Here is a 19,512-nt window from a genome sequence, read left to right as displayed (position 1 = left end):
GGCATGGTGGTTCTCTCTACAACACACAGGCATGGAGGTTCTCTCTACAACACACAGGCATGGTGGTTCTCTCTACAGCACACAGACATGGTGGTTCTCTCTACATCACACAGGCATGGTGGTTCTCTCTACAACACACAGGCATGGTGGTTCTCTCTACATCACACAGGCATGGTGGTTCTCTCTACAACACACAGGCATGGTGGTTCTCTCTACATCACACGGGCATGGTGGTTTTCTCTACATCACACAGGCATGGTGGTTCTCTACTTCACACAGGCATGGTGGTTCTCTCTACAACACACAGGCATGGTGGTTCTCTCTACAACACACAGGCATGGTGGTTCTCTCAACAGCATACAGGCATGGTGGTTCTCTCTACATCACACAGGCATGGTGGTTCTCTCTACAACACACAGGCATGGTGGTTCTCTCTACAACACACAGGCATGGTGGTTCTCTCTACAGCATACAGGCATGGTGGTTCTCTCTACATCACACAGGCATGGTGGTTCTCGCTACAACACACAGGCATGGGGGTTCTCTCTACAACACACAGGCATGGTGGTTCTCTCTACAACACACAGGCATGGTGGTTCTCTCTACAACACACAGGCATGGTGGTTCTCTCTACAACACACAGGCATTGTGGTTCTCTCTACAGCATACAGGCATGGTGGTTCTCTCTACAACACACAGGCATGGTGGTTCTCTCTACAACACACAGGCATGGTGGTTCTCTCTACAACACACAGGCATGGTGGTTCTCTCTACAACACACAGGCATGGTGGTTCTCTCTACATCACACAGACATGGTGGTTCTCTCTACATCACACAGGCATGGTGGTTCTCTGTACAACACACAGGCATGGTGGTTCTCTCTACATCACACAGGCATGGTGGTTCTCTCTACAACACACAGGCATGGTGGTTCTCTCTACACCACACAGGCATGGTGGTTCTCTCTACATCACACAGGCATGGTGGTTCTCTCTACAGCATACAGGCATGGTGGTTCTCTCTACAGCAAACAGGCATGGTGGTTCTCTCTACAACACACAGTCATGGTGGTTCTCTCTACAACACACAGGCATTCTGGTTCTCTGTACAACACACAGGCATGGTGGTTCTCTCTACAGCACACAGGCATGGTGGTTCTCTCTACAGCACACAGGCATGGTGGTTCTCTCTACAACACACAGGCATGGTGGTTCTCTCTACAACACACAGACATGGTGGTTCTCTCTACATCACACAGGCATGGTGGTTCTCTCTACAACACACAGGCATGGTGGTTCTCTCTACAACACACAGGCATGGTGGTTCTCTCTACAACACACAGGCATGGTGGTTCTCTCTACAACACACAGGCATGGTGGTTCTCTCTACAACACACAGGCATGGTGGTTCTCTCTACATCACACAGGCATGGTGGTTCTCTGTACAACACACAGGCATGGTGGTTCTCTCTACATCACACAGGCATGGTGGTTCTCTCTACAACACACAGGCATGGTGGTTCTCTCTACACCACACAGGCATGGTGGTTCTCTCTACACCACACAGGCATGGTGGTTCTCTCTACAGCACACAGGCATGGTGGTTCTCTCTACAGCACACAGGCATGGTGGTTCTCTCTACAACACACAGTCATGGTGGTTCTCTCTACAACACACAGGCATTCTGGTTCTCTGTACAACACACAGGCATGGTGGTTCTCTCTACAGCACACAGGCATGGTGGTTCTCTCTACAGCACACAGGCATGGTGGTTCTCTCTACAACTCTACAGCATACAGGCATGGTGGTTCTCTCTACAACACACAGGCATGGTGGTTCTCTCTACAACACAGGCATGGTGGTTCTCTCTACATCACACAGGCATGGTGGTTCTCTCTACAACACATGCATGGTGGTTCTCTCTACAACACACAGGCATGGTGGTTCTCTCTACATCACACAGGCATGGTGGTTCTCTCTACAACACACAGGCATGGTGGTTCTCTCTACAACACACAGGCATGGTGGTTCTCTCTACAACACACAGGCATGGTGGTTCTCTCTACAACACACAGGCATGGTGGTTCTCTCTACATCACACAGGCATGTTGGTTCTCTCTACAACACACAGGCATGGTGGTTCTCTCTACAACACACAGACATGGTGGTTCTCTCTACAGCACACAGGCATGGTGGTTCTCTCTACAACACACAGGCATGATGGTTCTCTCTACATCACACAGGCATGGTGGTTCTCTCTACATCACACAGGCATGGTGGTTCTCTCTACATCACACAGGCATGGTGGTTCTCTCTACATCACACAGGCATGGTGGTTCTCTGTACAGCACACAGGCATGGTGGTTCTCTCTACAACACACAGGCATGGTGGTTCTCTCTACAACACACAGGCATGGTGGTTCTCTCTACAACACACAGGCATTTTGGAATTGTATGCCGTATGCTGCAGCAGAGTAAAAAGTTAAACACTTACTATGTATGCACAGATTGGGCTGAAGGCATACGTTCCACACACGTATAGATGGGTACTGTTCACGCGCAGTAAAATCTTGATGTAATTGAAGCAATCCGTCTGCATTAAAGACACAGGAGAGGAGAGAGCATCGTTAATATGATTCATATGTTCCCACAAACTATTCTGGAGGGAGAGTTACTCAGGTTGAATGGAGTAGCTCGTTAGGCGACCCTCCAAGCATATTCCCACATTACTTGGCCGGAATGAATTGCTTTCAAATAGCCTGGGAGGGCTGTTTGGCAGCAGTGTGACAAACGTATGAGTGACTGTCTCACACAGAAAACGGATTAGAGTGTCTTCATCACGATCCTGGTCTATAAGAACTGTACCCCAACCAACCAATCAATTAACCATAAATGAATCATACAATATGGCCTTCTGATAATATATTTCCCACAGAATTGAGGTTTCACCACAATCACAGGGGATTGGTTAGATGGGATGAATAGACAATTTATCTGGCTGTAAAAAAAATCACTCAGGCCACCACTGCTGAATGGATATGTACTTAAATTAGAACTTCCACTGCCTCTGACTAAGTTCATTTTCAGTACTATGGCAAAAAACAAGCCTAAGGACTGGAATGGAAGTGTAAATATTGTCACTAGAGTTCCATACATGTAGCGCAGTGTACTCACCTGTAGGTCTTTGCCTTTGAAACTGCACTCGTCTCTCTTCATTTTTGGGGTGCTCCATGTAAGCTACAGGAGAGGAGAGTACAGGTGTCAGGCACATTACTAAGACACATCATAGAGCTGTAAAGAAAGTAGCTGCCAAGCACTGTCAAAAAGAGCAGTGTCCACAAGATGTCATACACCATATAAGTTATATACTGTAATTAACATATCTTCGTGCACGCACGCACGCACGCACGCACGCACGCACGCACGCACGCACGCACGCACGCACGCACGCACACACACACACACACACACACACACACACACACACACACACACACACACACACACACACACACACACACACACACACACACACACACACACACACACACACACACACACACACACACACACACACACACCAGTACTGTGATGATGTGTATCTGAGAGCAGAGAGGGTATTACATACCACCTCTAAAAATACAAATGTTTCAATATTCACACACAGACACACTCGTGCCCACTTACATTGCGTTGTAGTTTGACTCTGCTGATATCAGAGAGGTTGAGGGCGAAGAGCTCCTCTCGTGCTCCAACATAGAGCATGTTATCTTCCTTACTGAGGAGCAGAGAGGTGTAATTGAAGACTCCATCCACAGAGAATCTCTTGGCTGATCTCTCCTTTGCATCTGGGGAGAGAGGAAAAACAGAAAGAGGAGAAGAAATATTAACCTTACTGCAGTGGGCTAAATCAGGGTCACAGAATGTTTCTTAAACAAACCTACTATGAAACTCAAGTATATACCTCACACACATGCGGTTGGTCTTAAAAAAGAAGACACCTGTACCATGTCAGATATAAATGCATTCAATGTTGGGTTTGCATACCAATATTACACGTTATAGACATCACAGAAAACTGAAATAACACCAAAACGTTTGACATAGAAACACCAGATTTTCTGCACTAAGAAAATAGTTTATTCATTATGAAAAATATGAATAACATTCCATCCATGAGGCCACTAGAGGGCGATTTGATCATTTGACTGCAGGAAAGGACTACCGAACAGAATGTATTACTGCAATATGAGCCTGCAAAGAGCATTCAAAGAGCATTCTGGGCAAGAAAGGGCAAGAATTAAACATCAAAAATGCAGTGTGTGTGTGTGTGTGTGTGTGTGTGTGTGTGTGTGTGTGTGTGTGTGTGTGTGTGTGTGTGTGTGTGTGTGTGTGTGTGTGTGTGTGTGTGTGTGTGTGTGTGTGTGTGTGTGGTCACATAACATCATGAGCAGGATAAAGACAGATGTTGTGTCTTAACCAGAGACACCAGCACACCATGTCATTACTGACGGTGCTCCTTCAGGCTGTATATTTGTTCCCATGACAACACTGTCTGGCCTAGCAGGCTGTCTCTCTCCATCGCTACAGGGGAGCTACAATAGGAGAGATGGACAGAGCCTGGCCTCTGTATGTGTGTGTGTGTGTGTGTGTGTGTGTGTGTGTGTGTGTGTGTGTGTGTGTGTGTGTGTGTGTGTGTGTGTGTGTGTGTGTGTGTGTGTGTGTGTGTGTGTGTGTGTGTGTGTGTGTGTGTGTCTGTGTGTGTGTGTGTGTGTTCAGTTAACAGTATACATTAGCAGCCTCCAGTCTTATCACCCTCTCTCATCACCTCTGGAGTGGGCTGCAGAGAAAGAGAGCGAGAGCCGGCACCCAATCTGTCTCTCACCATCCTGACACCCCTTCAAAAGCCCTCACTCTGTCTGCAGCCTGTAGCCACGTGTCTTATCATTGACTCTCTCTCTAAGCCTTCAGCGTTGCTGTCAAAGCTCCACATTCAGCGCACTGTTGCAGAGTGGAAGTCTTTTGAGCTGGCCACGGTCAAACACTTTGTCTTTACGCCAGTCCAACATTAGCAACATGGAGAGCATTCTGTCATGCAAACAACGCCTACTAAGTGATTCTCAGAGGACATTACTGCCTTATGGATTATGAGCCAAATACTTCTAGGTAGTGTGTAGTTACCTCCCGGCCTGCTAACCCCACCACAGACGACAGAAGGTGTGTAGAGAGGGTTCGCTTCCCCAGGGGAAACTACAGGCTAATAGCAGTGCATCAACGCAGCAACAGGGGGCCTTTTTACCACAAAATCATGCTGCAAAACAAAAACAGGATCCTCGCTAGTCTACATAGCAAAAACCCAAACCCACCAGGACTGCTCCCTCTCTGTCTGTGATTACAGGATGTAGTATGATTGGCGCTCTATGCTAGTGCCATTTACCCTCTCTCCTTCCTTCTCTCACCTCATTTCCTCTCCTCTCTTCTTCTCTCTCTCTCTCGCTCCTCTCCTCCCTTAGAGCGTTGGGCAAATTTAACAGTGATTTACCCATGCTAAGACAAAGGCTGGAGCTTGAACCAAAACAAGGGGTTAGAGGGATTTCCACAGAGGAGGGTATCTACACAGTTAGAGTTAGATCACCACTGTCATATTCTCTGAGCACTGCTGAGGGAGGCACAATGAGGCGGGTAATTGTGTACCATTAAGGGAATCCATGTGGGTTTAAATAGTGTGATGCTTTCGTTTTATAATTTCAGCCAGTCATTAGTCAGGTTTCTATTTCCATTGTGTCACACTGCAGTGATGAGGTTTGTATACAATGTTGTGTATAGCCAAACAATACTCAACATGGTTGTCCATTTATGCTGCATGTCTTCCCATTCCATAACATTGTGGTAGGTATAAGTGTCACGGATTCCTCTGGAACATTCATTGCGCACACCTGGCCCCTATTCCCACTGATTGTGTTTGTATATATGTGCCCTTTGTTCACCATGGTGCTGTCGATTATTGTTACTATGTCCGTTGGTTCGTGTGAGTACCCGTGCTGTGTGTTTTGGGCTTTCGTGCCCTTGTGGATTGCGCAGATGATTACGGGTCTCGTCCCGTGTGATTTTTTTTAATTTTAATTTATTTCACCTTTATTTAACCAGGTAGGCTAGTTGAGAACAAGTTCTCATTTACAACTGCGACCTGGCCAAGATAAAGCAAAGCAGAGCGACACAAACAACAACAGAGTTACACATAGAATAAACAAGCGTACCGTCAATACCACAATAGAAAAAAGAAAGTCTATATACAGTGTGTGCAATTGGTGTGAGGAGGTAGGCAATAAACAGGCCATAGTAGTGAAATAATTACAATTTAGCAGATTAACACTGGAGTGATAAATGGGCAGATGATGATGTGCAAGTAGAGATACTGGTGTGCAAAAGAGCAGAAAAGTTAATAAAAACAATATGGGGATGAGGTAGGTAGATTGGGTGGGCTATTTACAGATGGACTATGTACAGCTGCAGCGATCGGTTAGCTGCTCAGATAGCTGATGTTTAAAGTTAGTGAGGGAAATATAAGTCTACAGCTTTAGCGACTTTTGCAATTCGTTCCAGTCACTGGCAGCAGAGAACTGGAAGGAAAGGCGGCCAAAGCAGGTGTTGGCTTTGGGGATGACCAGAGAGATATACCTGCTGGAGCGCGTGCTACGAGTGGGTGTTGCCGACTAGAGCATACAGGTCGCAGTGATGGGTGGTATAAGGGGCTTTGGTAACAAAACGGATGACACTGTAATAGACTGCATCCAGTTTGCTGAGTAGGGTATTAGAAGCTATTTTGTAGATGACATCACCGAAGTCGAGGATCGGTAGGATAGTTAGTTTTACTAGGGTAAGTTTGGCAGCGTGAGTTAAGGAGGCTTTGTTGCGAAATAGAAAGCCGATTCTAGATTTGATTTTGGATTGGAGATGTTTATTATGAGTCTGGAAGGAGAGTTTACAGTCTAGCCAGACACCTAGATATTTGTAGTTGTCCATGTATTCCAGGTCAGAACCATCCAGGGTAGTGATGCTAGTCGGGCGGGCGGGTGCGGGCACCGAACGGTTGAAAAGCATGCATTTGGTTTTACTAACATTTAAGAGCAGTTGGAGGCCACTGAAGGAGTGTTGTATGGCATTGAAGCTTGTTTGGAGGTTAGTTAACACAGTGTCCAAAGAAGGGCCAGATGTATACAGAATGGTGTAGTCTGCGTAGAGGTGGATCAGAGAATCACCACCAGCAAGAGCGACATCATTGATATATACAGAGAAAAGAGTCGGCCCAAGAATTGAACCCTGTGGTACCCCCATAGAGACTGCCAGTGGTCCGGACAACAGGCCCTCCGATTTGACACACTGAACTCTGTCTGCGAAGTTGGTGAACCAGGCGAGGCAGTCATTTGAGAAACCAAGGCTATTGAGTCTGCCGATAATAATACGGTGATTGACAGAGTCGAAAGCCTTGGCCAGGTCGATGAAGACGGCTGCACAGTACTGTCTTTTATCGATGGCGGTTATGATATCGTTTAGTACCTTGAGCGTGGCTGAGGTGCACCTGTGACCAGCTCGGACACCGGATTGCACAGTAGAGAAGGTACGGTGGGATTCGAAATGGTCAGTGATCTGATTATTAACTTGGCTTTCGAAGACTTTAGAGAGGCAGGGCAGGATGGATATAGGTCTATAACAGTTTGGGTCTAAAGTGTCACCCCTTTTGAAGAGGGGGATGACCGCGGCAGCTTTCCAATCTTTAGGGATCTCGGACGATACGAAAGAGAGGTTGAACAGACTGGTAATAGGGGTTGCAACAATGGCGGCGGATAGTTTTAGAAATAGAGGGTCCAGATTGTCTAGCCCAGCTGATTTGTACGGGTCCAGGATTTGCAGCTCTTTCAGAATATCTGCAATCTGGAATTGGGTGAAGGAGAAGCGGGGGAGGCTCGGGCAAGTAGCTGCGGGGGGGACGGAGCTGTTGGCCGGGGCTGGGGTAGCCAGGAGGAAAGCATGGCCAGCCGTAGAGAAATGCTTATTGAAATGTTCGTTTGTCATGGATTTATCGGTGGTGACCGTGTTACCTAGCCTCAGAGCAGTGGGCAGCTGGGAGGAGGTGCTCTTGTTCTCCATGGACTTTACAGTGTCCCAAAACTTTTTGGAGTTAGAGCTACAGGATGCAAATTTCTGTTTGAAAAAGCTAGCCTTTGCTTTCCTGACAGACTGCGTGTATTGGTTCCTGACTTCCCTGAAAAGTTGCATATCGCGGGGACTATTTGATGCTATTGCAGTCCACCACAGGATGTTTTTGTGCTGGTCAAGGGCAGTCAGGTCTGGAGTGAACCAAGGGCTATATCTGTTCTTAATTCTGCATTTTTTGAAAGGGGAATGCTTATTTAAGATGGTGAGGAAATTACTTTTAAAGAACGACCAGGCATCCTCGACTGACGGGATGAGGTCAATATCCTTCCAGGATACCCGGGCCAGGTCGATTAGAAGGGCCTGCTCGCAGAAGTGTTTTAGGGAGCGTTTGACAGTGATGAGGGGTGGTCGTTTGACCGTGGACCCATAGCGGATGCAGGCAATGAGGCAGTGATCGCTGAGATCCTGATTGAAAACAGCAGAGGTGTATTTGGAGGGCAAGTTAGTCAGGATAATATCTATGAGGGTTCCCATGTTTACGGATTTAGGGTTGTACCTGGTGGGTTCCTTGATGATTTGTGTGAGATTGAGGGCATCTAGATTAGCTTGTAGGACTGCCAGGGTGTTAAGCATATCCCAGGTTAGGTCACCTAACAGAACGAACTCTCTGAAGATAGATGAGGGGCAATCAATTCACATATGGTGTCCAGGGCACAGCTGGGAGCTAAGGGGGGTCTATAACAGGTGGCAACGGTGAGAGACATTTCTGGGGAGATTAATTTTAAAAATTTGAAGCTCAAACTGTTTGGGCATAGACCTGGAAAGTATGACAGAACTTTGCAAGCTATCTCTGCAGTATATTGCAACTCCTCCCCGTTTGTGTGCTAGTGTTATTTATTCAAGGTACTCCTCGCTCTTTTGTTTGGGTTTCAACCCTGTGTTTTTGTTACGTATTTGTTTGGTCTTAGTCCCCGTGCCTTTACACAGCACGACATCATTTGGGCATAATAAAAAACCCTATTACGCATTCCTGCGCCTGTCTCCCGAATCTCTTCATGCCAACGTGACAACAAGGATATGTGTGTCCAAAATAAAATTATTTCCATGCATCTGATGGCGTGCATTTATTAATTATTCATGGAGCAAACTAAGATAATTGCTCATAAATCCAAGATAATAATCTGGACTGATCCAAGAAAATGACCCTATAAAATGTATCAACGATTTGAGCAATTCAACGCATTTCCAGGAAATGGTAACATATGGAATGTGAGGCTATTGGCAGAAGAGGTGCAGCTGCAAGGAGGGCTATAAAAAAAACTCAAGGGAGTAAATATATTGGATAAAGATATAATACAAGATATAATTTGTAAGTCGCTCTGGATAAGAGCATCTGCTAAATGACTTAAATGTAAATGTTAAATATAATAAATATAGACAGAGTCTGTCTGCCGGAATGTACTGGTGCTGCTGTTAAGGATTTTGTTTAAAGGTGCTATTACAATGGCATAATTTAGGAGGTAAAGATAACATGATTGCTGATAACATGATTCTCAAAGGGACAAAATATGATTTGGAAATAAAATACAATTTCTAGCCCTGGGATGACAAACCCCAATAGTGAACTGGAATAACTGTGGGTCAGTGTCTGTCTGTAGACTGTCTCCCCCAGTCACCATACAGACAGAAAGTCACCACAGTCTCTTTCAGACAGACTCCAATCTATTGTTGTTAGAGCGTCTGAGGTTGACTCCCGGGGGCCATCCCATGACAACGCAGGCAGCCATGGAAACGCTGTGCTGTAGTCTACTCTGGGAAGAGAAGAGGTCTGGTCTGTTTAGTGTTCAGAGGAAGGAGAAGGAGAAGCATTCAAGAGCTGCTAGTGTCTTCTGGAGCTTGGGAGACAGGGGGATGTCTGCCGGAGCTAAAGAAGGCGAGGGTGTTAGGGAGGGCAGGTAAGTGGGCACAGTGTAACAAATGAATAGTCACAACAAACTATATCACAACTAGCGTGCCCTCACATTGTTGAGCACACTCCCCCTCTCCCTACCCTGCATGGCCTGTGCCCCCGGCAACTGAGAGCTCCACAGTACTTTTATCAAAGGGACATCTCATTATTGAGTCCCACAATGTCAATGACGAACAGGGGAAATCAAGCTAATAGAGGCTGGGTTCAAATAGCAATACACTTTCTTTGGAGAGGAGACATGGCTATCTAGGCTAACAACCTAGCACGTGTGCAAAGGGAACTGCATTGACAGGTGTTGTTAAAATGACCACAACACTGTTTTCTGCTATCACTGCGGGGTTTGTCACTGTTTTGAACATTCATTTGGATAGACTCAGTCCAAGTACAACATTGGTGCATATCACAGCTTCCAGTCTCCGTTTCACAGACAGGCTCTGAGTTCATTCAACACAGTCCTATTTAACCTGCTGGCTCTGACTGAAAGACACAGCCTCCACCTGACACAGCTGCCAGTCACACATTTCTCTTCCTGTCAATGTGCCAGCTCTCTCACCGTATCGCTATACCCAGGCCCCCGTCTGTCCGTCCGTCCATCCATCCCACACCCTCAGAGAGAGCAGCTCTGTGTGGCTGGAAGCACTTCCTGTGTGACCCCACAACCAAACCACACAGACACACCACACGTACACACCAGTGCTCCTTCAGCAGAACACACAATAAGATGCAGTGAGGGGGGATGGCTCAACCACGGGCAGCTGTAAGCAATATGAGATCTTTACAATCATTATGTAATTAAATGTCATTTTTGCAAATGACACTGCTAAATGGATTGTAATATCCATCCTGCCTTGTTCACTAATCCATTTAGGGGCAAATTAGCGATGTGGGATTTTTGGGAACCCTAGTCTACGTTTTGTTGCTGTGGATTTCCCAACGGCTCTGAGTTCCAACAGCACAAAGTTAATTATGAGCACAGAACATCCCGTCTAAAAGGCAAACCTCAACTAGCCTGTACCCCTGCACAATGACTCGGTGCCGGTGCCCCCTGTATATATCGTCGTTATTCTTATTGTGTTACTTTGTATTATTACTTTTTATTTTAGTCTACTTGGTAAATATTTTCTTCTTCTTGAACTGCACTGTTGGTTAAGGGCTTGTAAGTAAGCATTTCACGGTAAAGTCGTGGCCAAAAGTTTTGAGAATGACACAAATATTAATTTCCACAAAGTTTGCTGCTTCAGTGTCTTTAGATATTTTTGTTACTATGGAATACTGAAGTATAATTACAAGCATTTCATAAGTGTCAAAGGCTTTTATTGACAATTACATAAAGTTGATGCAAAGAGTCAATATTTGCAGTGTTGACCCTTCTTTTTCAAGACCTCTGCAATCTGCCCTGGCATGCTGTCAATTCACTTCTGGACCACATCCTGACTGATGGCAGCCCATTCTTGCATAATCAATGCTTGGAGTTTGTCAGAATTTGTGGGTTTTTGTTTGTCCACTCGCCTCTTGAGGATTGACCACAAGTTCTCAATGGGATTAAGGTCTGGGGAGTTTCCTGGCCATGGACGCAAAATATCGATGTTTTGTTCTCCGAGCCACTTAGTTATCACTTTTGCCTTATGGTAAGGTGCTCCATCATGCTGGAAAAGGCATTGTTCGTCACCAAACTGTTCCTGGATGGTTGGGAGAAGTTGCTCTCGGAGGATGTGTTGGTACCATTCTTTATTCATGGCTGTGTTCTTAGGCAAAATTGTGAGTGAGCCCACTCCCTTGGCTGAGAAGCAACCCCACACATGAATGGTCTCAGGATGTACTGTTGGCATGACACATGACTGTGAAAGAAACTAGCTCCCTGGTATACAGAAAATACCCGAGCTCTGAAGCAAGCTTCCAGAAAATTGGAACGGAAATGGCGCCACACCAAACTGGAAGTCTTCCGACTAGCTTGGAAAGACAGCACCGTGCAGTATCGAAGAGCCCTCATTACTGCTTGATCATCCTATTTTTCCAACTTAATTGAGGAAAATAAGAACAATCCAAAATTTTATTTTTGATACTGTCGCAAAGCTAACTAAAAAGCAGCATTCCCCAAGTGAGGATGGCTTTCACTTCAGCAGTAATAAATTCATGAACTTCTTTGAGGAACAGATCATGATCATTAGAAAGCAAATTACGGACTCCTCTTTAAATCTGCGTATTCCTCCAAAACTCAGCTGTCCTGAGTCTGCACAACTCTGCCAGGACCTAGGATCAAGAGAGACACTTACGTGTTTTAGTACTATATCTCTTGACACAATGATGAAAATAATCATGGCCTCTAAACCTTCAAGCTGCATACTGGACCCTATTCCAACTAAACTACTGAAAGAGCTGCTTCCTGTGCTCGGCCCTCCTATGTTGAACATAATAAACGGCTCTCTATCCACCGGATGTGTACCAAACTCACTAAAAGTGGCAGTAATAAAGCCTCTCTTGAAAAAGCCAAACCTTGACCCAGAAAATATAAAAAACTATCGGCCTATATCGAATCTTCCATTCCTCTCAAAAAGTTTCGAAAAAGCTGTTGCGCAGCAACTCACTGCCTTCCTGAAGACAAACAATGTATACGAAATGCTTCAGTCTGGTTTTAGACCCCATCCTAGCACTGAGACTGCACTTGTGAAGGTGGTAAATGACCTTTTAATGGCGTCAGACCGAGGCTCTGCATCTGTCCTCGTGCTGCCTTTGATACCTTAGTGCTGCCTTTGATACCATCGATCACCACATTCTTTTGGAGAGATTGGAAACCCAAATTGGTCTACACGGACAAGTTCTGGCCTGGTTTAGATCTTATCTGTTGGAAAGATATCAGTTTGTCTCTGTGAATGGTTTGTCCTCTGACAAATCAATAGTACATTTCGGTGTTTCTCAAGGTTCCGTTTTAGGACCACTATTGTTTTCACTATATATTTTACCTCTTGGGGATCTCATTCGAAAACATAATGTTAACTTTCACTGCTATGCGGATGACACACAGCTGTACATTTCAATGAAACATGGTGAAGCCCCAAAATTGACCTCGCTAGAAGCCTGTGTTTCAGACATAAGGAAGTGGATGGCTGAAAACTTTCTACTTTTAAACTCGGACAAAACAGAGATGCTTGTTCTAGGTCCCAAGAAACAAAGATATCTTCTGTTGAATCTGACAATTAATCTTGATGGTTGTAAAGTCGTCTCAAATAAAACTGTGAAGGACCTCGGCGTTACTCTGGACCCTGATCTCTCTTTTGACGAACATATCAAGACTGTTTCAAGGACAGCTTTTTTCCATCTACGTAACATTGCAAAAGTCAGACATTTTCTGTCCTAAAATGTGGCAGAAAAATATATCCATGCTTTTGTTACTTCTAGGTTAGACTACTGCAATGCTCTACTTTCCGGCTACCCGGATAAAGCACTAAATAAACTTCAGTTAGTGCTAAATACGGCTGCTAGAATCCTGACTAGAACCAAAAAATTTGATCATATTACTCCAGTGCTAGCTTCCCTACACTGGCTTTCTGTTAAGGCAAGGGCTGATTTCAAGGTTTTACTGTTAACCTACAAAGCGTTACATGGGCTTGCTCCTACCTATCTTTCCGAGTTGGTGCTGCCGTACATACCTACACATTTGCTACGGTCACAAGACGCAGGCCTCCTAATTGTCCCTAGAATTTCTAAGCAAACAGCTGGTGGCAGGGCTTTCTCCTATAGAGCTCCATTTTTATGGAATGGTCTGCCTACGCATGTGAGAGACGCAGACTCGGTCTCAACCTTTAAGTCTTTACTGAAGACTCATCTCTTCAGTAGGTCATATGATTGAGTGTAGTCTGGCCCAGGAGTGTGAAGGTTACTCCTGAGGTGCTGACTTGCTGCACCCTCGATAACTACTGTGATTATTATTATTTGACCATGCTGGTCATTTATGAACATTTGAACATCTTGGCCATGTTCTGTTATAATCTCCACCCGGCACAGCCACAAGAGGACTGGCCAACCCTCATAGCCTGGTTCCTCTCTAGGTTTCTTCCTAGGTTTTGGCCTTTCTAGGGAGTTTTTCCTAGCCACCGTGCTTCTACACCTGCATTGCTTGCTGTTTGGGGTTTTAGGCTGGGTTTCTGTACAGCACTTTGAGATATCAGCGGCTGTACGAAGGGAACAATGATTCCAAGCACCACCCTCCTTTTGAAGCTTCCAGTCTATTATTCGAACTCAATCAGCATGACAGAGTGATCTCCAGCCTTGTCCTCGTCAACACTCACACCTGTGTTAACGAGAGAATCACTGACATGATGTCAGCTGGTCCTTTTGTGGCAGGGCTGAAATGCAGTGGAAATGTTTTTTGGGGATTCAGTTCATTTGCATGGCAAGAGGGATTTTGCAATGAATTGCAATTCATCTGATCACTCTTCATAACATTCTGGAGTATATGCAAATTGCCATCATACAAACTGAGGCAGCAGACTTTGTGAAAATTAATATTTGTGTCATTCTCAAACTTTTGGCCACGACTGTACACTTGTTGTATTCGGCGCATGTGGCAAACAAAGTTTGATTTGATTTGATTTGAAATGTGGAGTAATCTGTCATTCAGTCAGGGAGATCCAAGTGCTTCATTTTGTAGGGCATCCATCTACGGTAGCAGCCTGATTCACTAAATGGCCTCTCCTATGAAGGGGTGTTGGCTTTCACAGCTGTGGGTTGAGGGGTTTGAAGTATGCATTCCCCATTAGAGACAAATGTTGTTATTGTTTACTTCAATGATGCAGAACTAGCTGGAAACAGTGATGGCCACTGGCAGAGCCATGTGTATCTCTAGTACACGTCGCTGGATGGCAATGGGACAATACACAGCAGACTGAACCGCTTTTGAATAGTGCCAGATTCTGTTAATGTATGTTTTAGAAATCTAACAACAAAACCAGCATCCTAACAGAGGCCTTGAGTGGGGAAAAAGAGGCAGGAGAAAAACATGATGAGCACTCTTTCCATTACTCAAATCCTCCCCCTTCCTCCCAATTCAGACCTGCATTATTTGAGCAAATAGATTAGGCTAAAATAAGTGACAGCTCTCTATAGCTGCAATAAGATACGTTGTCTGTTCAAACAGTCATTAATTTGGTGCCTGTCATAACAGCAGATGACCTGGAAACAATCTCATCCCTCTTCATTGAGATCAAGCAGCATGCCCTGTTGGTGCATCTTGAACGGGATGTCTGATGTCCCATTTCTAGCAGTCTGTCTATAAACATGGCCTAGATTCTCCTGTGGAGGGACACATGAAGATACTTCTATGGCATTGGCAGCAGGAGGCCACTATGGACAAAAGGGCTGTGCCTTCTGTAAGCAGGGCAGAACAAGCGTATCAGCAGCAGAGAGCTGAGCACAGCCCCACAGCCACAATTACAGCCTGATGGAGCTGGACCTATTACTCACAATAAGACAGAGCACACCTCCACAACCAAAACCCACTAGAGCAGGGTCTCAGCAGCACCACACGCCATAAACAACATGTCTGTGGAACTACATAAACTAACAGGGCCTCCACAAGATTCAAGAGCTTATGGGGTTTTCATTAAGATGACCCAAAGATGTACATACACAGGCCACTTTGGCCATATCTCAGTAACAATTAATTGTAAGCAGATGATCAGGCCTATATATTCATAGGTAACTGGGATCCTAAAAAGGATAGCTGTGCTGTGAAAGCCATAGGAGGAAACTCTGTCATTATTGAACACATGCATGAAAGATATCTGTCCAGAAAGTCCAATCAAATAGGTAGCTTAAACAAACACAGATACCAGAACTTAAAAACACGAACATTTGCGTTGTGTTAAGAGTTGGAGTCTGTAGTGGGAGTATGCTGAGTGAGTGGGGTTTATCAAGGATTAGACTATAAGCTTTGGAAGGTGAAGTCATGGTGGGGTTTAAAAGAGAGGTTAGGTAGAAACAAGGGGGTGGATGGCAGTGAGATTGTTTCACCACAGCCAGACCAAAGAGGACAGAGTATCATAAGGGGCTCAATGGTGTTTCATATGTCTCCGAGTCTTTCTGCTCCACCTGTAGCAGAAACACTCACTGTCTTTTCATCTCACATCTCCACACCTATCTCATGTGTCTATCAGCACGCAGACACACACACACACACACACAAATCTGTGTCATCACCATACTTGTTCTTACAGGATCCTCTGTTTTGACTTTGTGCACACTAAAACCAGGCGGTTACTTTTAGTCATGTTCTTTTTCAGTTGGATCTGACCCAATGTAGAAGAACAGATACAGAACATTCAATAACCCAACATGTTGTTCTACTCACAGAGGAAGTGGTCACACCCCAACTCTTGGGAAACAGTACCAAGAACCCCTAACACAGTTAGAACTGAGCAGCTCTTCCCGCTTTCTAGAAACCACTTTCCCAATGGGGACAGACTGAGCTAGGAACAACGTCAGTTCACAACTTCCCCTATCATCCCATCTAATCATATTCTCTGTGGACAAACAGCAGGAAGACAAAACCCACCACAGACCTTGTTCATTGTGGAGGCACACGACATCAGTTGACCTAGAGTGGGAACTGAGTCAACCCAATGCTCTGGGACCTGGCAGCTTGCATGAGTACTATGCTGCGGAGGTGAAAAAGCAACATGAACTATGATTAGTAGAATGGTGCATGGACGTGGTAGAGCAGAGGCAGAGAAAGGGGCAGACATCAGATCCACCAGGAGATTCATTAGGCACTCTGTGAGTCAGCTGTTTGTTTAGGGAAGGGCTTGGGTCTTGGCTCGCTATGGTTAGAAGGAGATAGGCTAGAGCTCACAAATGGTAGCATGAATAAAACATCATGGTGATGCTGAGAATTCTGGCAAGTTTATACACAATCTATGTGAAGAGGATGTTGGTTACCACAACAATTAAATGAAGATGTGCATATTAATGGTGTGAAAATGCAGAATCATAGAACTCAATAGGAATCTACAGAACAATTAATTTTGCCTAATGAATAACTTTGTTCGGCAAAGAGGGGCGTAACAGGTTTCATGGGAACCATAGTAACATTTATTGGGAGAAAGAATCAAATTAAACTGCTCAGTGTTTTCAGAATTGGTACAGCCTGCAATTTGCAAACAGCGGTGTGGCTCGGCTAAAAATAAACTCATTCCCGCTGGAAAATAATGTTGCCCTCCTATGATCCAGGACCTGTTCTGCTGGTCAGAGAGATCATGCTGCTGTATGCTGCTGAGTGTTGCTGCTGACCCCTCAATATGGTGCTCCACTCCACAATGTAAACCAGCCGTGGCCTCAGGCGCTCAGGCTCAGGACCTCCTCATGACCCCTGCTGCACTATGGGGAGAGGCTGAGCATCAGCACCATGTAGTCAGAGTCCTTGGTGTGAGAGGCCAGCAGGGGGCTGAACAGGCTGGCGGCAGAACTAGGCTACATGCTGAGTGGAGCACCAGACTAGACTATACAGTGTGTTGAGGAGTCCCTCCCCACAACACAGGTTAGGAGATGAGGGTGGAGGAGGAGCAGCGATGAGGGTGTTTTCAAAACAAGGCCTGTCCAGGGTGATTTATGAGCAGCTAGCTCCCTGGAGAAAGTGTCTGGGTCTCATAAACACTAGCAACATCAACATCAATGTTCTCCTCTTTATAATGAACCTCAGTCACCCGAGCCACAACCTGTTCACCCCGCTACCATCTAGAAGGTGGAGACAGACCGAGAGACTGACAAACAGCTTCAATCTCCAGCCATCAGACTGTTAAATAGTCTCCACCAGCCGGCCACCGCCCAGTACCCTGCCCTGAACCTTAAGTCACTGTTACCACACGGTACTCTACCCTGCAACTTAGAGACTGCTGCCCTATATACAGTTGAAGTCGTAAGTTTACATACACTTAGGTTGGAGTCATTAAAACTCGTTTTTCAACCACTCCACTAATTTCTTGTTAACAAACTATAGTTTTGGCAAGTCGGTTAGGACATTTACTTTGTGTTTGACACAAGTAATTTTTCCAACAATTGTTTACAAACAGATTATTTCACTTATAATTCACTGTATCACAATTCCGGTGGGTCAGAAGTTCACATACACTAAGTTGACTGTGCCTTTAAACAGCTTGGAAAATTCCAGAAAATTATGTCATGGCTTTAGAAGCTTCTGATAGGCTAATTGACATCATTTGAGTCAATTGGAGGTGTACCTGTGGTTGTATTTCAAGGCCTACCTTCAAGCTCAGTGCCTCTTTGCTAGATATCATGGGAAAATCAAAAGAAATCAGCCAAGACTGGTCTGGTTCATCCTTGGGAGCAATTTCCAAATGCCTGAAGGTACCACGTTCATCTGTACAAACAATAGTACGCAAGTATAAACACCATGGGACCACGCAGCCATCATACCGCTCAGGAAGGAGAGATGAACATACTTTGGTGCGAAAAGTGCAAATCAATCCCAGAACAACAGCAAAGGACCATGTGGAGATTCTGGAGGAAACAGGTACAAAAGTATCTATATCCACAGTAAAACGAGTCCTATATCGACTTAACCTGAAAGGCCGCTCAGCAAGGAAGAAGCCACTGCTCCAAAACCGCCATAAAAAAGCCAGACTACAGTTTGCTACACATGGGGACAAAGATTGTACTTTTTGGAGAAATGTCCTCTGGTCTGATGAAACAAAAATATAACTGTTTGGCCATAATGACCATCGTTATGTTTGGAGGAAAAAGGGTGAGGGTTGCAAGCCGAAGAACACCATCCCAACCGTGAAGCACAGGGGTGGCAGCATCATGTTGTGGTGGTGCTTTGCTGCAGGAGGGACTGGTGAACTTCACAAAATAGATGGCATCATGAGGGAGAAATTATGTGGATCTATTGAAGCAACATCTCAAGACATCAGTCAGGAAGTTAAAGTTTGATCGCAAATGGGTCTTCCAAATGGACAATGGCCCCAAGCATACTTCCAAAGTTGTGGCAAAATGGCTTAAGGACAACAAAGTCAAGGTATTGGAGTGGCCATCACAAAGCCCTGACCTCAATCCTATTGAAAATTTGTGAGCAGAACTGAAAAAGTGTGTGCGAGCAAGGAGGCCTACAAACCTGACTCAGTTACACCAGCTCTGTCAGGAGGAATGGGACAAAATTCACCCAACTTATTGTGGGAAGCTTGTGGAAGGCTACCCGAAACGTTTGACCCAAGTTAAATAATTTAAAGGCAGTGCTGCTAAATATTAATTGAGTGTACGTAAACGTCTGACCCACTGGGAATGTGATGAAAGAAGTAAAAGCTGAAATAAATCATTCTCTCTACTATTATTCTGACATTTCACATTCTTAAAATTAAAGTGGTGATCCTAACTGA

At 45.1% G+C, this 19,512-nt stretch overlaps 1 protein-coding gene across 1 annotated transcript in view; it reads right to left on the bottom strand.

Annotated features, from left to right (window-relative positions):
* Nucleotides 1-19,512, bottom strand: part of LOC139539951 (semaphorin-4B-like) — a 102,880-nt gene that overhangs the window by 21,979 nt on the left and 61,389 nt on the right. Inside the window, exons 3-5 of the mRNA XM_071343393.1 lie at nucleotides 3,688-3,848; nucleotides 3,175-3,237; nucleotides 2,495-2,593 (exon numbers count right to left, since the gene is read on the bottom strand). Coding sequence (XP_071199494.1) covers nucleotides 2,495-2,593; nucleotides 3,175-3,237; nucleotides 3,688-3,848 — 323 coding nt within the window. The remainder of the gene's footprint in view (nucleotides 1-2,494; nucleotides 2,594-3,174; nucleotides 3,238-3,687; nucleotides 3,849-19,512) is intronic.

This window comes from Salvelinus alpinus, chromosome 15 (assembly GCF_045679555.1).
Source record: "Salvelinus alpinus chromosome 15, SLU_Salpinus.1, whole genome shotgun sequence".
NCBI lineage: Eukaryota > Metazoa > Chordata > Actinopteri > Salmoniformes > Salmonidae > Salvelinus > Salvelinus alpinus.
The sequence above is the reverse complement of the archived record's forward strand: the minus strand, read 5'-3'. Positions and strand labels throughout refer to the sequence as shown.